Source organism: Copadichromis virginalis, linkage group LG6, assembly GCF_057382275.1.
Source record: "Copadichromis virginalis isolate Kocher_CV1m ecotype Utaka linkage group LG6, C_Virginalis_male_GT1.1, whole genome shotgun sequence".
NCBI classification, from domain to species: Eukaryota; Metazoa; Chordata; class Actinopteri; order Cichliformes; family Cichlidae; genus Copadichromis; species Copadichromis virginalis.
The window spans coordinates 22,201,092-22,217,025 of NC_140623.1; the positions used below are offsets into that span (position 1 = coordinate 22,201,092).

Consider the following 15,934-nt stretch of genomic DNA (forward strand, 5'->3'; position numbering starts at 1 on the left):
GTCTTGTTAGGAGAGACGGCATCCATCCCACTTTGGATGGAGCAGCTCTCATTTCTAGAAATATGGACAAATTTATTAAACCCCCCAAAATATGACTATCCAGAGTTGGGACCAGGAAGCAGAGTTGCAGTCTTACACGCCTCTCTGCAGCTTCTCTCCTCCTGCTGCCCCCCCAAAAACCCATCTCCACAGAGACTGTGTCAGCTTCCAAAAAGACAAAAAACAAGCTAAAAACCAGCAACAAACAACTTAAACATAAACAATTACAAAGAAAGAACAATAAAGTATCCATATCTGAACCAAAGAGTAAAACAGTGAAATGTGGATTATTAAATATTAGGTCTCTCTCCTCCAAGTCTCTGTTAGTACATGACTTAATAATTGATCAACAAATTGATTTACTCTGCCTTACAGAAACCTGGTTGCAGCAGGATGATTATGTTAGTTTAAATGAATCAACACCCCCGAGTCATTCTAACTACCAGAAATCTCGAAGCACAGGCCGAGGGGGCGGTGTGGCAGCAATTTTTCACACCAGCCTATTAATCAATGAAAGACCAAAACAGATTTTTAATTCATTTGAAAGCCTGATGCTTAACATTGTCCACCCCAGCTGTGAAACTCAGAAACCAGTCTTACTTGTTATCATCTATCGTCCACCTGGGCCTTACACAGAGTTTCTGTCTGATTTCTCAGACTTTATATCTAATTTAGTTCTGAGCTCAGATAAAATAATTATTGTCGGTGATTTTAACATCCATGTAGATGCTAAAAATGACAGCCTCAACATGGCATTTAATCTGTTATTAGACTCAATTGGTTTCTCTCAAAATGTAAAAGAACCCACCCACCACTTTAATCACACTCTAGATCTTGTTTTAACATATGGCATAGAAACTGAACATTTAGCAGTGTTTCCTGAAAACCCTCTCCTGTCTGATCATTTCCTGATAACATTTACAATAATTGATTACACAGCAGTGGAGAGTAGACTTTATCACAGTAGATGTATTTCTGAAAGCGCTGTAACTAAGTTTAAGAATATAATCCACCCACTGTTATCATCTTCAATGCCCTGTACCAACACAGAGCAGAGCAGCTATCTGAACGCTACTCCAACAGAGGTCGATTATCTTGTCAATAATTTCACCTCCTCACTACGTACGACTCTGGATACTGTAGCTCCTGTGAAAACTAAGGTCTCTAATCAGAAGTACCTGACTCCGTGGTATAATTCTCAAACACGTAGCCTAAAGCAGATGACTCGTAATCTGGAGAGGAAATGGCGTGTCACAAATTTAGAGGATCATCATTTAGCCTGGAGAAATAGTTTGCTGCTTTATAAGAAAGCCCTCCGCAAAGCCAGAACATCTTACTATTCATCACTGACAGATGCAATATTATCTACAGCTACTCTTAGTACCATTGATGTTAAGTTAGACTCTTTTTCTCCAATTGATCTTTCTGAGTTAACTTCAATAATTACTTCCTCCAAACCATCAACGTGTCTTTTAGACCCCATTCCTACAAAACTGCTCAAAGAAGTCCTGCCATTAATTAATTCTTCGATCTTAAATATGATCAACCTATCTCTAATAATCGGCTATGTACCACAGGCCTTCAAGCTAGCTGTAGTTAAACCTTTACTCAAAAAGCCATCTCTAGACCCAGCAGTCTTAGCTAATTATAGGCCAATCTCCAACCTTCCTTTCATATCAAAAATCCTTGAAAGAGTAGTTGTCAAACAGCTAACAGATCATCTGCAGAGGAATGGTTTATTTGAAGAGTTTCAGTCAGGTTTCAGAGCTTATCACAGCACAGAAACCGCTTTAGTGAAGGTTACAAATGATCTTCTTATGGCCTCTGACAGTGGACTCATCTCTGTGCTTGTCCTGCTCGACCTTAGTGCAGCATTCGATACTGTTGACCATAATATCCTATTAGAGCATAGGTGTCAAACTCTGGCCCGCGGGCCAAATTTGGCCCGCAGCCTAATTACATTTGGCCCGCGAGGCCATACCAAATTACTATTAGAGCTGGCCCGCCGGTCTTATACAGCGCATGTACTGCTAATACTACAACTCCCAGAATGCTCTGTTGGCGTTTTGGTGCGTCAGTCAGGACAGGACCCATGTTCTCTCCTCTGTTGACTGTAGTCATAGCAACCGCGCGAATACTGCCGCGCTACCTCTCCCAAAATGGCGAAAAGAAAGAACGAAAACAGGAGCTTTCTGGACAGGTGGGAGACAGAATATCTGTTTACCTATGTAAAAGACAGACCTGTTTGTCTTGCATGTGGAGCTCATGTGGCTTTAACCAAGGAGTACAACATTAGACGACACTATGAAACGAAACACCAAGAGAAGTACAAGGACATGATTCAAAGGTGTCGGAAAGCAGAAGAGATGAAAAGAAGTTTTGTTTCACAACAGACTATGTTCAAAAAAGCCATATCACAAAGTGAGGCTGCTGTAAAGGCTAGTTTTGTTGTGGCAGCAGAGATCGCAAAATCAGCCCGGCCCTTCAGTGAGGGAGAGTTTGTGAAAAGTTGTATGATGAAAGTTTGCGACGTTGTGTGCCCAGAGAAAAAGCAAGCATTTTCAAATGTTAGCCTGAGCAGAAACACAGTAGCTGATCGCACACGTGAACTTGCCAACAATCTAAATAACCAGCTGATGGAGAAGGGAAACAGTTTCGTTGCATTCTCCCTCGCTGTGGATGAGAGCAGCGACGCCTCTGATACTGCCCAGCTTTCAGTCTTCATCTGTGGTGTGGACTCAACTCTCTGTGTTACGGAAGAACTTTTAGGATTAAAATCAATGCATGGAACAACCACATGGAAGGAAATATTTGAAGAGGTTTCCAAATGTCTAACTGAAATGAAGTTGCCATGGGAAAAACTTGTGGGGTTAACGACAGATGATGTGTAACCGACCCAGAGTATGGGCCGGTAAAACAGATTAAATGTTCCTGCAAAACAGGGAAATGATGAGACAGAGACGACTGGTGAAGTTTCTCTTTGCCTCGCTTCTGCCATATTTATTTATACAATCACATGTATTTTTAACTTGCAGCATCACCATTCTCTATATACAACAGAAATAACAATAAAACCGTCTGTATGTTCAAGCTGCAATACCACGATCTTTTCATGGGAAACAAGAGTACTTCACGTGTAGTGACCTTCAAATCATTTACTCGGCTATTCTCTCTGAATGACAATTCAAAACAATATGAAATGCATGTTCAAATACATTTTTACCTCTATTTAACTCTTAACCCAAATACCTATGTATTCTGATTGTTTTAACCACCATACCAGTGCTTGGTCTTAAACCAATTTAGCTTAGTAGCTCACAAATACATGAAAGAGTCATGTGTATGCTGGCAGGCTTAGCTTTAGCTTTAACATTCTCAAAATCACTTTTCAGAACCAGTAAACAGTCGTTCTTCACTGCCAACAGCAGATTAACATTCATATTCACAAAATCAGGACACGACAAGGAGCTTATTCAGCTAAAACGACCTGAAATAAGTGGAGAAAGGAAACCAAAATGGCGCCCGCGGCTGGCTAGGCTTTGGCATTTTTTTTCAGTCCTTCTACTTCATAAAACGTAACAAATAACAGGGTTTACCTGCTGATTTATACCCCCACATTTAGCTGTGTTTCTTATCAATATTTTACAACCGTTTTAATATAGTTTTACCGGTTACAAACCTGCAAAACAGGGAAATGATGAGACAGAGACGACTGGTGAAGTTTCTCTTTGCCTCGCTTCTGCCATATTGGAGAGGAGGACCTATGACCTCGCTATTCTGTCTCACTGAACAATGCGCCACCCGGAGGCTGGGGGGTGCAACTACCTCATTAAACATAGTTCACTTCGGTGACAAATCTCTCTTTCTTTTAAGTACTACTTCTGATGGGATCACACATTAGTGTGTCACAGATGCACCAGTGATGTGCGGTCAAAGGAGCGGACTGGTGGGCAGGGTACGGGAGAAGATGCGAGCGGAGAACTGTGCAGGTGAGCTGACTGTTTATCACTGCATCATACATCAAGAATCACTTTGTGGCAAAGCCCTAAAGATGGAACATGTTATGACCGCAGTAACACGAGTAGTTAACTTTATAAGAGCCAAAGGTCTGAATCACCGCCAATTCAAATCTTTTCTTGAGGAGTTTGGTTCGGAATACGGAGACGTGCCGTATCACACGGAGGTGAGGTGGTTAAGCCGAGGGAAAGTACTGAACAGATGTTTCGAGCTACGCGAGGAAATATTTCAGTTTCTGGAAAGCAAAGGGCAAGACACAGCTGAGCTCAGGGAGCAAGAGTTTCTGTGTGAGCTGGCCTTTTTGTGTGATATCACGAGCCATCTCGATGCGCTGAACCTGCAGCTTCAGGGACGCACACACAGATATCCCCCTAAAATAGCTAAAACTAACAACAAACTAAAAACTACTTCCAAAAACATGGAAGGTGGCTATATATCTCTGAGTATTGCACACCTTGTGCTTTTGGGCACTCCAGTGATGTTGCAGCTCTGAAATATGGCCAAACTGGTGGCAAGTGGCATCTTGGCAGCTGCACGCTTGACTTTTCTCAGTTCATGGGCAGTTATTTTGCGCCTTGGTTTTTCCACACGCTTCTTGCGACCCTGTTGACTATTTTGAATGAAACGCTTGATTGTTCGATGATCACGCTTCAGAAGCTTTGCAATTTTGAGACTGCTGCATCCCTCTGCAAGATATCTCACTATTTTTGACTTTTCTGAGCCTGTCAAGTCCTTCTTTTGACCCATTTTGCCAAAGGAAAGGGCGTTGCCTAATAATTATGCACACCTGATATAGGGTGTTGATGTCATTAGACCACACCCCTTCTCATTACAGAGATGCACATCACCTAATATGCTTAATTGGTAGTAGGCTTTCGAGCCTATACAGCTTGGAGTAAGACAACATGCATGAAGAGGATGATGTGGACAAAATACTCATTTGCCTAATAATTCTGCACTCCCTGTAATAGACTCCAATTTGTGCATATAAATGGAGAGTCCTCTTCACACACTGAGGTTAATTATGGAGTTCCACAGGGTTCAGTGCTAGGTCCAATTCTGTTTACATTATACATGCTTTCCTTAGGCAGCATCATTAGAAGACATAGCATACATTTTCACTGCTATGCAGATGACACCCAGCTCTATCTGTCCATGAAGCCAGATAACACACACCAATTAGTTAAACTGCAGGAATGTCTTAAAGACATAAAGACCTGGATGGCCGCTAACTTTCCGCTTCTTAATTCAGACAAAACTGAGGTTATTATACTCTGCCCTGAAAAGCTTAGAAACATGGTATCTAACCAGATTCTTACTCTGGATGGCATTACCTTGGCCTCCAGTAACGCGGTGAGGAACCTTGGAGTCATTTTTGACCAGGATATGTCCTTCAACGCACATATTAAACAAATGTGTAAGACTGCGTTCTTCCATTTGCACAACATCTCTAAAATTAGAAATATCCTGTCTCAGAGTGACGCTGAAAAACTAGTTCATGCATTTATTACTTCCAGGCTGGACTACTGTAATTCATTATTATCAAGATGTCCAAAAAACTCACTGAAAAGCCTTCAGCTAATCCAAAATGCTGCAGCAAGAGTCCTGACAGGGACTAGAAAGAGAGAGCATATTTCTCCTGTTTTGGCTTCCCTTCATTGGCTTCCTGTTAAATCTAGAACTGAAATCAAAATCCTGCTCCTCACATACAAGGTCTTAAATAATCAGGCCCCATCTTATCTTAATGACCTTGTAGTACCATATCACCCTATTAGAGCACTTCGCTCTCGCTCTGCAGGCCTACTTATTGTTCCTAGAGTATTTGAAAGTAGAATGGGAGGCAGAGCCTTCAGTTTTCAGGCCCCTCTTCTGTGGAACCAGCTTCCAGTTTGGATTCGGGAGACAGACACTATCTCTACTTTCAAGATTAGGCTTACAACTTTCCTTTTTGCTAAAGCATATAGTTAGGGCTGGACCAGGTGACCCTGAATCCTCCCTTAGTTATGCTGCAATAGACGTAGGCTGCCGGGGGATTCCCATGATGCATTGAGTTTTTCCTTTCAAGTCACCTTTCTCACTCACTATGTATTAATAGACCTCTCTGCATTGAATCATATCTGTTATTAACCTCTCACATTCGTGATTTTTAGTTCACAAACACTTCTTGTAATGACTAACTACTCCTGACATTTTGGAGATATACATACTATACTATACTTTATACAGTAAAGTTACAGTGGGATACAAATAATATCAGGCTGATCCTGCCACGATTTGTTCCCTCGGTTCAAATCACGGACAAACAGTATCCCACAGCTGGTTATGTTTTTTAAACCTATTTTGCACAGAGAGGCATTTTTTGAAAAATGTATTGATAGCAATGTTGAATATTATTACCAGAGGTGGGACCAAGTCATTGTTTTGCAAGTCTCAAGTAATGTCAGGCAAGTCAGAGTCGAGTCTCAAGTCACTGGTGTAAAAGTCAGAGTAAAGTCACAAGTCTGAAATTTTGAATTTCAAGTCCTTTCGAGTCTTAAAAAAAAAAAGAAAAAATAATGTTGCCATTATGCTAAATGTAAATATTAGACCATGTAATTTTTAAATCTGTGTTTTTCTCAACACATGACGAAATAGTGAACGTAGAAAATATACACAAATTGTGAAATTGCACCTCTTTAAAATGCAGCTCAATTAAACCTAGCTCCAAGAATAATTTTCACCGACAGTTCTGAGATAAGCTGCATGTTATTCTTGGATGCGGTTGTAGGACCGGCTTTAAAATCGCATGACAAAAATATCCTATACATTAAAAAAACTGCATCACCAACGTAGCCTGGACAACATTTGCTAGTTAGATGAAGTCAGCTATCTCATCGTAGCATGTTTATATGCATATTTATAATCATACAGTTCTTGGAGTGAGTGCATACACTCATGAAGTTTAGTAACTTCCGGTCACTGCAACAAGCCCAGGTACAGTTTACCGACGGATGGGTACAGGACCTTGAAATGCACCGTGTAGAACGAAAGACCATCGTACATATCATAAGTTTACCAGTCTCACAAATCGTCGTCATAAATACACATTCGTTAACCGTTTATTAATAGGACCTTTGAGCTCAATGGTAATTAATTAGTAGTGGAAATATTTTCTGGTTCGCATTACAGAAATGTAGCAGTGACAATAATACTGTATGCTGTAATCGCACTGGGCAATTGGTGATACAAAAACCTGTTTTACCCTGTGAATAAAAGTATATGTTTTTGTCGCTTCTGGTAATTGTCGCTTCTGGTAATAACAGAAGCGAAACACAATATTGTGTCAGGAAAATTCACTATTTATGCACAATAAATAAAGGAGCATAGCGCGACAATTTCTGTTCAGCGCCAGAGTTACTTGTAACCTATATCACCAATTATGTTAAGAAAAATGATGTATTAACTACTACAAAACTCTGACCTTTGTGGAAATGCTTGGAGCAGACTAACCTGTGAGCTGGAGTGTTCTGAGACGTTATATTTGATCTTTGAATGGCTGCAATCCAGGCCATCCGTCGCGTCTTTGTTACTTCGTCCAATAACAACCGATCTCTTTACCCGTCGGCTTCCTGTGGCTGTCATGCGACCGGCTATTGCAGTTAATAATACAACAGCTTCTTGACATTTTTTGTGTTTCTTTTTATCGCTGTGTGACTGATTTCAATTGAAAGCCTGCGTGCGCTAGTACCTCTTGCCACGAGTTCCCAGAATCCTTTGCGGTTTTACCCCTGAATGACGTCACATTTTCAATCTCTATATAATATGCTTGTTAAATTTTATATTTGGGGTGAAATATCAAGTCTTTTCAGGTAAACCGGTTCAAGTCCAATTCAAGTCCCAGGTCATTGGTGTAAAAGTACAAGTCAAGTCACAAGTCTTAGAACATTTTTTCAAGTCAAGTCTAAAGTCATAAAATTAATGACTCGAGTCTGACTCGAGTCCAAGTCATATGACTCGAGTCCACACCTCTGATTATTACACAGGAAAAAAAACAACTACACGTAAAATAATCACATCGTGACGCCTCTGCCTTTGTAAATGGAGGGACAATAACTGTGTGTATGTAAGCGTGTAAAACCTGAAGATAGTTAGAGTAACAGTATTTAGTCTCTATCTGCCATTCTGCAATTCATCTCATGTAAACAATAACGTGGCGCACAGCGTGACGTGAAAAAAGGCACATACCTTTGACGTTGCGTGACGAACTCTGTATTCCTCGTCCACACGTAAACGCAAAAAAAAAAATCTGTTTTCGGTGTTTCGAAACGTCGTTTACGTGTGGACGAAACAGCTGTGTTTTCAAAAATACCCGTGTAGGTGTGACTGTAGCGTAAAAGAGTTAGTAGTTTATTTTATCACTACCTGTAATTTATTGCAGATTACTTGTATTTGCTTAATTGTTTACTAAATGTTTGAGGTGTGAAATAAACTGCAATGGAGCAAAATATGGGTGTGTGGTTGGAGGGTGGGTGTGTGTGTGTGTGTGTGTGTGTGTGCGTGCGTGGGGGGGGGGCGAACATTTTTATTGTAAAACAAAGGGGGGCCCAGCAAAAAAAGTTTGGGAACCACAGCCTTAGGCCCTACACAGGGCTAAGGCACAGCTTTTACTTTGAAGGTAAATATTTTCTGTTTCTGGTTTGACTCCCATTCTTCACAGTTTTGCGACCAGTCAGTGGTTAGTTAGCACGTGTTTGCAGACAAGATGGCATCTAGCATGCAAACTACAGGCTAGTGACTGAAGTAATTGTTGTAACAGTCTTCACAGCATGCTCTTTGTGATTGATTTCACCTTCAACTGGTCAGAGAATATACATTTTTCCTTGATGACTGAAGGTTGAATGGGTGGCTGGATAATTTTAAGTCAACGGTTAAGGCTACAGATATATTTATACATATGTGTACAATTCAATCTTGTCCTTCCCCCTTTTTTGATTATTCCCTTGTCACTGAAAAATCACCTTTACATTTCTAATCATGCTTTAAGGCTCTCAGTGGCTCTGCCCATTTCCCAGTTTGTGAAACAGATTTCACAGAACATAGCACATGACCTTTTTAAATTACAAGCGAAAAAATCACAAAGTCTGGAAGCAATCTATGTAAAGGCAACTTTAAGATCCCTATCTAATACAATAATGGCAATACCTGCATACTTTTTCAAACAGAGGTTATCTAGTTGACTATTTTATGGGTTTTTATTTTATGGCTTACTTTGATTACCTTATGTTACCTTATGTTACCTTAGCTTATGTTTTTGGTAGCATGTGTGCATCCATGTGTGCATATCAATATTCTGTCTGTAAACACGATAGGTCGAAAAGTTTTGAATGAATTCTGATAAAACTTTGTAGGAGTGTAGAGTGGGGTCATGTAAACAATCCATTAAAATTTGTCTTACGTCCACCAGGTTCTTCAAGGTCAGCTTAATGATTTATTGGTTCATAACTGACAAAAACTCGTACAACTTAAAAACAATGAATTTTACAAATGTGGTGTGTATTGTATTCATATAGAAAGTACTGTATAAAGATTTAAAATACTATGTCACATTTGACCTCTGACCTCATCTTCATTGTCAGTAGACTGATATGAAGGTCAAAGCCATGATAATGCTATTTAAAACAACGTTTCTTAATGCTGTTGTTTGTACTGACAACATGTAGGCATATAGAGAATAATTTATGGGGATTCTAAATATCACGTTACTTTGGATCCCTGACTTCTTCTTCAAGGTCAAATAAGGTCAAACTTTTCCTAAGCTTTAAAACTTTGTTTAAAATTTTGCCAACTTTGTGTTTGCAGCCTTAAGTAAATAATTTTGACATGTGGGTATTCTAAATATCACATTATAGTTTGCATCCAAATATCATTTTACATTTGACCTCTGATCCCACTGTTAAGAAAGTATCGTCAAGTCAACGAGAGTGAGTCAACTGGTTGGTGAGAATATATGTTATAGTATAATCAGGGATGGGAATTGATAAGAATTTAGCAATTCCGATTCAATTGTGGATATCATTTATCGATTTGATTCCCTATCAATTCCCTTACTGATTCTCATTGACTCCACTTTGAGAGTCACCACCATCTCTGAGCAGCATATCAAAGGCATTATATTCATGCAAATTAATTACATGCTGCATGGTCAAATGGTTGTGCATGTTGGAGCTATTTCCCCTTGTTGTGATCAGTGTTATTCAAAAAAGTAATTATTGCGCATATTACACAGAACACTTTTCTGAGAAGTAATGCAGTACATTACTTAACCCTTTAAGACCTACCATAGAACCAAGTCCGCCAGAGCTTATATTATACTTTTACATGCTGTAGTGCCATTTTTGGGAGCATTTCAAGTTGCTATACATCAATACAACCATTATAGCCCAAATTTTAATAACTACATAAATTGCAAAAAAGTGCAATAAAATCCCAAAAAATTGGAAATCGTTTTTGTTTTTTTAACATATATTTCTAGTTAGAGACATTTAAGAGGCTTATCCCTCAAAACTGTAAATACAAAAAAGTTGCACAAAATAGTTTCCCACCACAGGAAATTTATTTTGAGTGTCTTCATAGTTTTATTTTTGAAATACACCAATTTTTATATACTGCAGGAAAAACGAAAATAAATATTATAATGCAAATTTGCAAAAAACAGCATATGCATCAAAATAAACTGCATCCAGCAGTGCAATTTGATTTCTAAGCATCCCAGAAATGACACAGAAAGTCATAAAGTCAAACATAACTTTTAAAAACACCAGTACAGGCAGGCCCTGATGGTAAAAAACTACATTTCCGCAAAAATGAGGTCACTTCCGGTTTCGGGCAGGTAATGGCGGACATGCGATAGTTCGCGCTGACAGCGTAGGAAGTGTTACGAACAGCTGATCGGATCGGCAAAGCGTGTTTCTGGAATATTATGTTTTTGTTGTGCTTTTTATGCAATTTTTGCAAAGCTATATGTGGAAGGAAACTGTGACCTAGGGCAAGCTGATGGCATAAGACAACTTCTCCGGTTTCATATGTAAAAAACATTATTGCGCTAGCTTACGTGGTTGCAAAACGGAGCGTGCCTGCTCCGACCGGCTTTAAAGGGTTAATTACACCCAGGATAAAGACATCTGTTATACCGGTGTTTCCCAACCAGTGTGCTGCGGCACGTAGGTGTGCTCTGAGAAATGATCAGGTGTGCCGTGAAAGATTATCTGGTTCCACCTGATTAGTACTCTAAACAACTGGTCTGAGTGACAGGCAGAACAATTGCATTATCTTCCACTAGAGGGCAGTACAACTACCTGCTCTAATTAAATGAGTTGCCAACTGCCAGTAAAACAGAAGAAGAAATTACATAGTAGTCATGGGCTGTGTCCCAATCCAGCGACCGCACGCTCCGGAGTACACGCAGTCCCCGTACTACGTACAGCAAGTACTACGAAGTATGAGAAGTGCGGAAGTGAGAGGCTTGTGAAATGGGACAATCTACCCTTCACATTTGTGTCACCAGCTGTGCCTTCCCATACCACCCCTCCCGATCGGCAACATGGATACAGACCACGTCCTTGCGTGTGTAATTTCTCTGCTAATGGAAGAGCCCCAACAACCCACCTGTCACAGACGAATGATCCTGTTGCGACTACGAGACAACCACGTGCAGGTACAGTGATAAATACATGTCGACATTACTCCCCCCTGAGATATTTGACGTGTGTACCTGTGTACTAGTGTAACACCCTGATATATACCACTGTAGATGTGAATCCCAAATAGGAGTGTCTGTGCCCGTAGCCTGCAAACTGCAGCAGTATATCCTAGGACATTCCACACAAGTGCAATTAACAAAAAACCCAAATAATGTTCCCACAAGTACAGTGTCCACTGTCTGCTAAAAGAAGAACAGCAACAGTCAGAATAATGACAAGAATAAAACAATGTCTGTCATTTCCTGTATTTGCCTTCACCAGACCCCTGTACTGCAGGATTAACCTTAGTGTCCCAGTCCTGGAAACATTCTTCAATAATGAGGACACCAGGCCTGATTTCCGCCTCAGCAGGGAGTCCGTGACAGCGCTGATGAATCTACTTAACCAGGATCGGAGACATGGTTGGGGTGCCCCGATCGAGGCCCTTATGTTCCTTTTCTGGCTGGCAAGTGGAGCAGCCTACAGGGTTGTGTTCAGGGTGTTTGCAATACCCCGTTCCATTGTTCACCGCATCGTGCACAGGGTCACAGAGGAGGTGGTGGCCACTCGCCATCAGGTCATCCACCTCCCTCAGACCCCAGAAGACCTAGATTCCATGTCCAGTGGGTTTGCACAGCTGGCAGGACACAGGGCTTTTGTGAAAGCTGCTGGTGCAATTGACTGCTGCCATGTCCACATCAAGCCCCCCAGCAGCCCTGATGGTCAGTGCTACAGGAACAGGGAGTTGTTCCCGTCTATAGTCTTGCAGGCGGTATGTGATCATCAGGGCTGCTTTGTTCATACACATGTGGGCTGGCCAGGGTTAGTGCATGACTCCAGGGTCCTCTGCCACAGCCCACTGTACCGACAGGCCCGTTACCCTCCCCCAGGGCATTTCATCCTTGCAGATGGAGGGTACCCATGTCTCCAACATCCACTCCTCCTCATCACCCCTTACAAGAGGCCAGTCCATGGTGTGGGAGCCCAGCGCTTCAACGCACATCATTCTAGGGCATGCTCTGTCATAGAGCGTGCTTTTGGAATGATGAAGACGAGGTTCCGTGTCATCTTTCTGCAAGCGCTGGAGGTGCACCACACCTTCGTGCCACATGTACGTCACTCTAATAAAATCATCATTGTTGTTTGTCGAATCATAATGGCAACTGTAGTGTATAATCTGGCATGTACACTGTACTTACAAGACAAAACATCTGTTGCAGGTCATAACAGCATGTGCCGTTCTGCATAACATCTGCATCGGTGCTGGTGACATTGTGGCCCCAGATGAGGAACCCGAGGATGATGCCCAAGATGAGTGGGAGACTGGTGTGGAAGCACTCAGTGGTGCACACTGGCGGGACTAGCTATCTGCTGAGATGTCTACCCTGGAGGAGGTACCCCCAGACCACGATCTTGTCATCAGGCAGGTATCCCTTAGTGGTGCACCTTCAAAGTGCTGGAATTTCACGTGACATCTGTATTAACATGATTGTTGGCACCATGTCGTTTTTGCATCGTTATGATTACATTCTAGTGACATGGCAGCCGTCAGTTTCACCAGCCCTGCAGACCCAGGTGGAAGATGAGGCAGTGGATAGTTGGAATGAGCATGCCAGGGCAACATCTGGGGACGCCCATGTGGGATGCTCCACTCGGTACCTGGCTACGCAGACCAGGGGTCTCACCTGTGGCACCTCCTTCATCTCTCTGGTCCTGGTCCAGCGGATCCAGCAGCACTGCCCAAGACTCCCTCCTCAGCCAAATGTCAGGCCTGGTTAACAATGCCTGTGCATACTGGGACATTCAGGTTGCAAATACAGTTGGGATGTTCTGAATGTTTTATTTACATAACTGAAATCATCTTGTTTGTACAAAACAAAGGTTGGGATGCCAGCATAAGTGCAACTATGTACATTAGCTGTCTGTGAACACGACTTTTTCTGCTCCACTAACTTCTCAAGGACACCTATCAGCCTGTCCATCCTCTCGACTCTCCGTTCCTCCATTTGATGTTGCTGTGCCATGTCCTCTTTTATTAGAGCAAAGAGTTCATCTTTCCCGTCCCTCCTCCTTTTCGCCACTCGTGCCTCCAGCAGCTCCTCATCCTCCTGCTCCTTCTGGTGAGGAAGTGGGTTGCCCACTACTGCACTGGGCCCTGGTGTGTCCTCCTGGATGGAGGAAATTAGGACAGGAGGCCTGGTAGAGGGCCTCTGTCCTAGCACCTCATCCATGGCATCAAACCAGGGCCATGTTGCGGCAGTGGGCTTCCCACTTGCACCCTCGCCTGTCGCTGGATACTTGCACTCCTGAGGGCAGAGTACATCACAAGTGGCAGTTGGCAAAAACAGCAACAGTGCAGGTTTACATAGATGATTTCGCAGTATTCCGTGTGGAGATACATCTGTCACCACCACTGTACATACTTTGTATTTCCTCTTTAGGTTCTCCCATTTGCGTTTGGCCTGCACAGGGGAGATTTTCCCCACCAGGTCCATCTTCTCCACGATTGCTCTGACAGACGAAATATGATAGCACATGTAAATCAGGTTATTCCCTGAATGGCATCCACAGCAGAATGTACTAGATTGGGACCACAGGGCAGACAGTTCACTGTCCCTTGTGCCTCAATGATTGTAAACCTCATGCTGTTGCTGTACCCCCAACCCACTGTGGCTGATTGTTTTGCACCCGTGAACACCCGTCTGCTCCTTGGTCCCTGAAATGCAGCAGGACATTGGATTACATTCCCCACCATCTTGCACTTCTGTTTTATCAGTTCCCTGTTTGCCATATGTTCAGCATATTCAGCTGTGTGGGACATACAAACTGCAATGTCAGGCAAAACGATTTCTTGTGGGACAGGGGCAGCACTGACTGAGGCAAAACATTCACTTTTTCAGGCCCTAGGTTGGGGTCAGGTGGTTCTCTGTCATATTTGACACGGCAGGTGTGATAACCTTTGCAAATATGTGATGTGCTGCGGACGCAGATATTTGGTGTGTACACAGCTACATTCCTGCCTGGTATATGTTGACATTTCGGTTTGTGGCCCAGGAAGGGTAATATTGGTACAATTGATTACACTTGTAGCGGTGATACTTCTATTTATACTGCCTTCTGTCTGGTAAATGATTCACAGATTTGCAGGACTGTGCATTTACGGTCACGTGGGTCCAACAGGTGTCACAAGATTAGGGATGGGTATTGTTTAGGTTTTATCCGATACCAGTACCAAACCGGTACTTTTGAAACGGTGCCGGTGCTTAAACAGTGCTCGAACCGGTGCTTAAAGAATGGAGAACACACACTTTGTCCAAAAACCTCTCATGTTTAGCTGTTTTTTTGTAAAAAGATAACAATGTCAGCCTTTTCTGCAGCTATAGAGCATATATGGTATCACTCTTGGCTGGAAGCAGTGCTTAATCAATGGAAAAAACACCAATTTTGTCCAAAAACCTCTCATGTTTAGCTGTTTTTTTGTAAAAAGATAACAATGTCAGCCTTTTCTGCAGCTATAGAGCATATATGGTATCACTCTTGGCTGGAAGCAGTGCTTAATCAATGGAAAAAACACCAATTTTGTCTAAAAACCTCTCATGATTAGCTGTTTCCCACTTTTTCTTTGGTCATTTTAGCCTTTTTGGCCAGGGTGAAGGGAGTACCTGCCATCAAACAAGAAGACAGCCGCATGTAACTACGACGGTGTTTGCTAGTTCACCTTACATGCATTAATGTAATAACGTGGTTAGCGTACTCAACGTAAATTACACACGAACAACTTTAAGCTACTCGCCCAGAGAAGAACGGCTGCTGCTGCCATCATCATCCGTCATCATTTCTGCTACACTGGCAGGGCTAGGGGCCAGGAATCTCCTCTTCGGGTTCTTGGGGGATGTTGCTAACTCCGGGTCCGATAACAGGCACCACTCCCGCAGTAGATGTGCATGGTGTGAGGTCTCGCAGCAACCTATGAAATACTGTGCATTTCTCAGCTTCTAAAAAAATGCTATGTGTCACCAGGTGTTTCATCAGATTCGAGGTGTTACCTCCTTTGCATAGTATCACCTTAAAGCACTTTTTATTCTGTAGCTCTGCTCTAAAAGAACGTACGTACCTGGGCCCGCCTACCATCCTCGGAAAGGTAAAATGATTGGCTAGAA

At 42.2% G+C, this 15,934-nt stretch overlaps 2 protein-coding genes across 2 annotated transcripts; one reads left to right on the forward strand and one right to left on the reverse strand.

The window, feature by feature from the left end:
* The first annotated feature begins 2,198 nt into the window (after positions 1 to 2,198).
* On the forward strand, positions 2,199 to 2,930 carry LOC146707769 (general transcription factor II-I repeat domain-containing protein 2-like). Its single transcript, XM_085460774.1, has one exon. It carries the CDS (start codon positions 2,199 to 2,201, stop codon positions 2,928 to 2,930), a length of 732 nt encoding a protein of 243 aa, XP_085316900.1.
* Positions 2,931 to 13,549: 10,619 nt separating this feature from the next.
* Positions 13,550 to 14,882, reverse strand: LOC146707770 (uncharacterized). Its single transcript, XM_085460775.1, has 2 exons — positions 14,198 to 14,882; positions 13,550 to 14,080 (listed from the first exon to the last, which is right to left on the reverse strand). Exons 1-2 carry the CDS (start codon positions 14,309 to 14,311, stop codon positions 13,550 to 13,552), a joined length of 645 nt encoding a protein of 214 aa, XP_085316901.1. The 5' UTR covers positions 14,312 to 14,882.
* Positions 14,883 to 15,934: the final 1,052 nt, after the last annotated feature.

Coding starts and splice junctions, on each gene's coding strand:
- LOC146707770 (XM_085460775.1), bottom strand. CDS start 14,311: ATGTGCTATCATATTTCGTCTGTCAGAGCAATCGTGGAGAAGATGGAC. Junction 14,081..14,197: donor ACCTAAAGAGGAAATACAAA/GTATGTACAGTG, acceptor CTCTGCCCTCAG/GAGTGCAAGTATCCAGCGAC.
- LOC146707769 (XM_085460774.1), top strand. CDS start 2,199: ATGGCGAAAAGAAAGAACGAAAACAGGAGCTTTCTGGACAGGTGGGAG.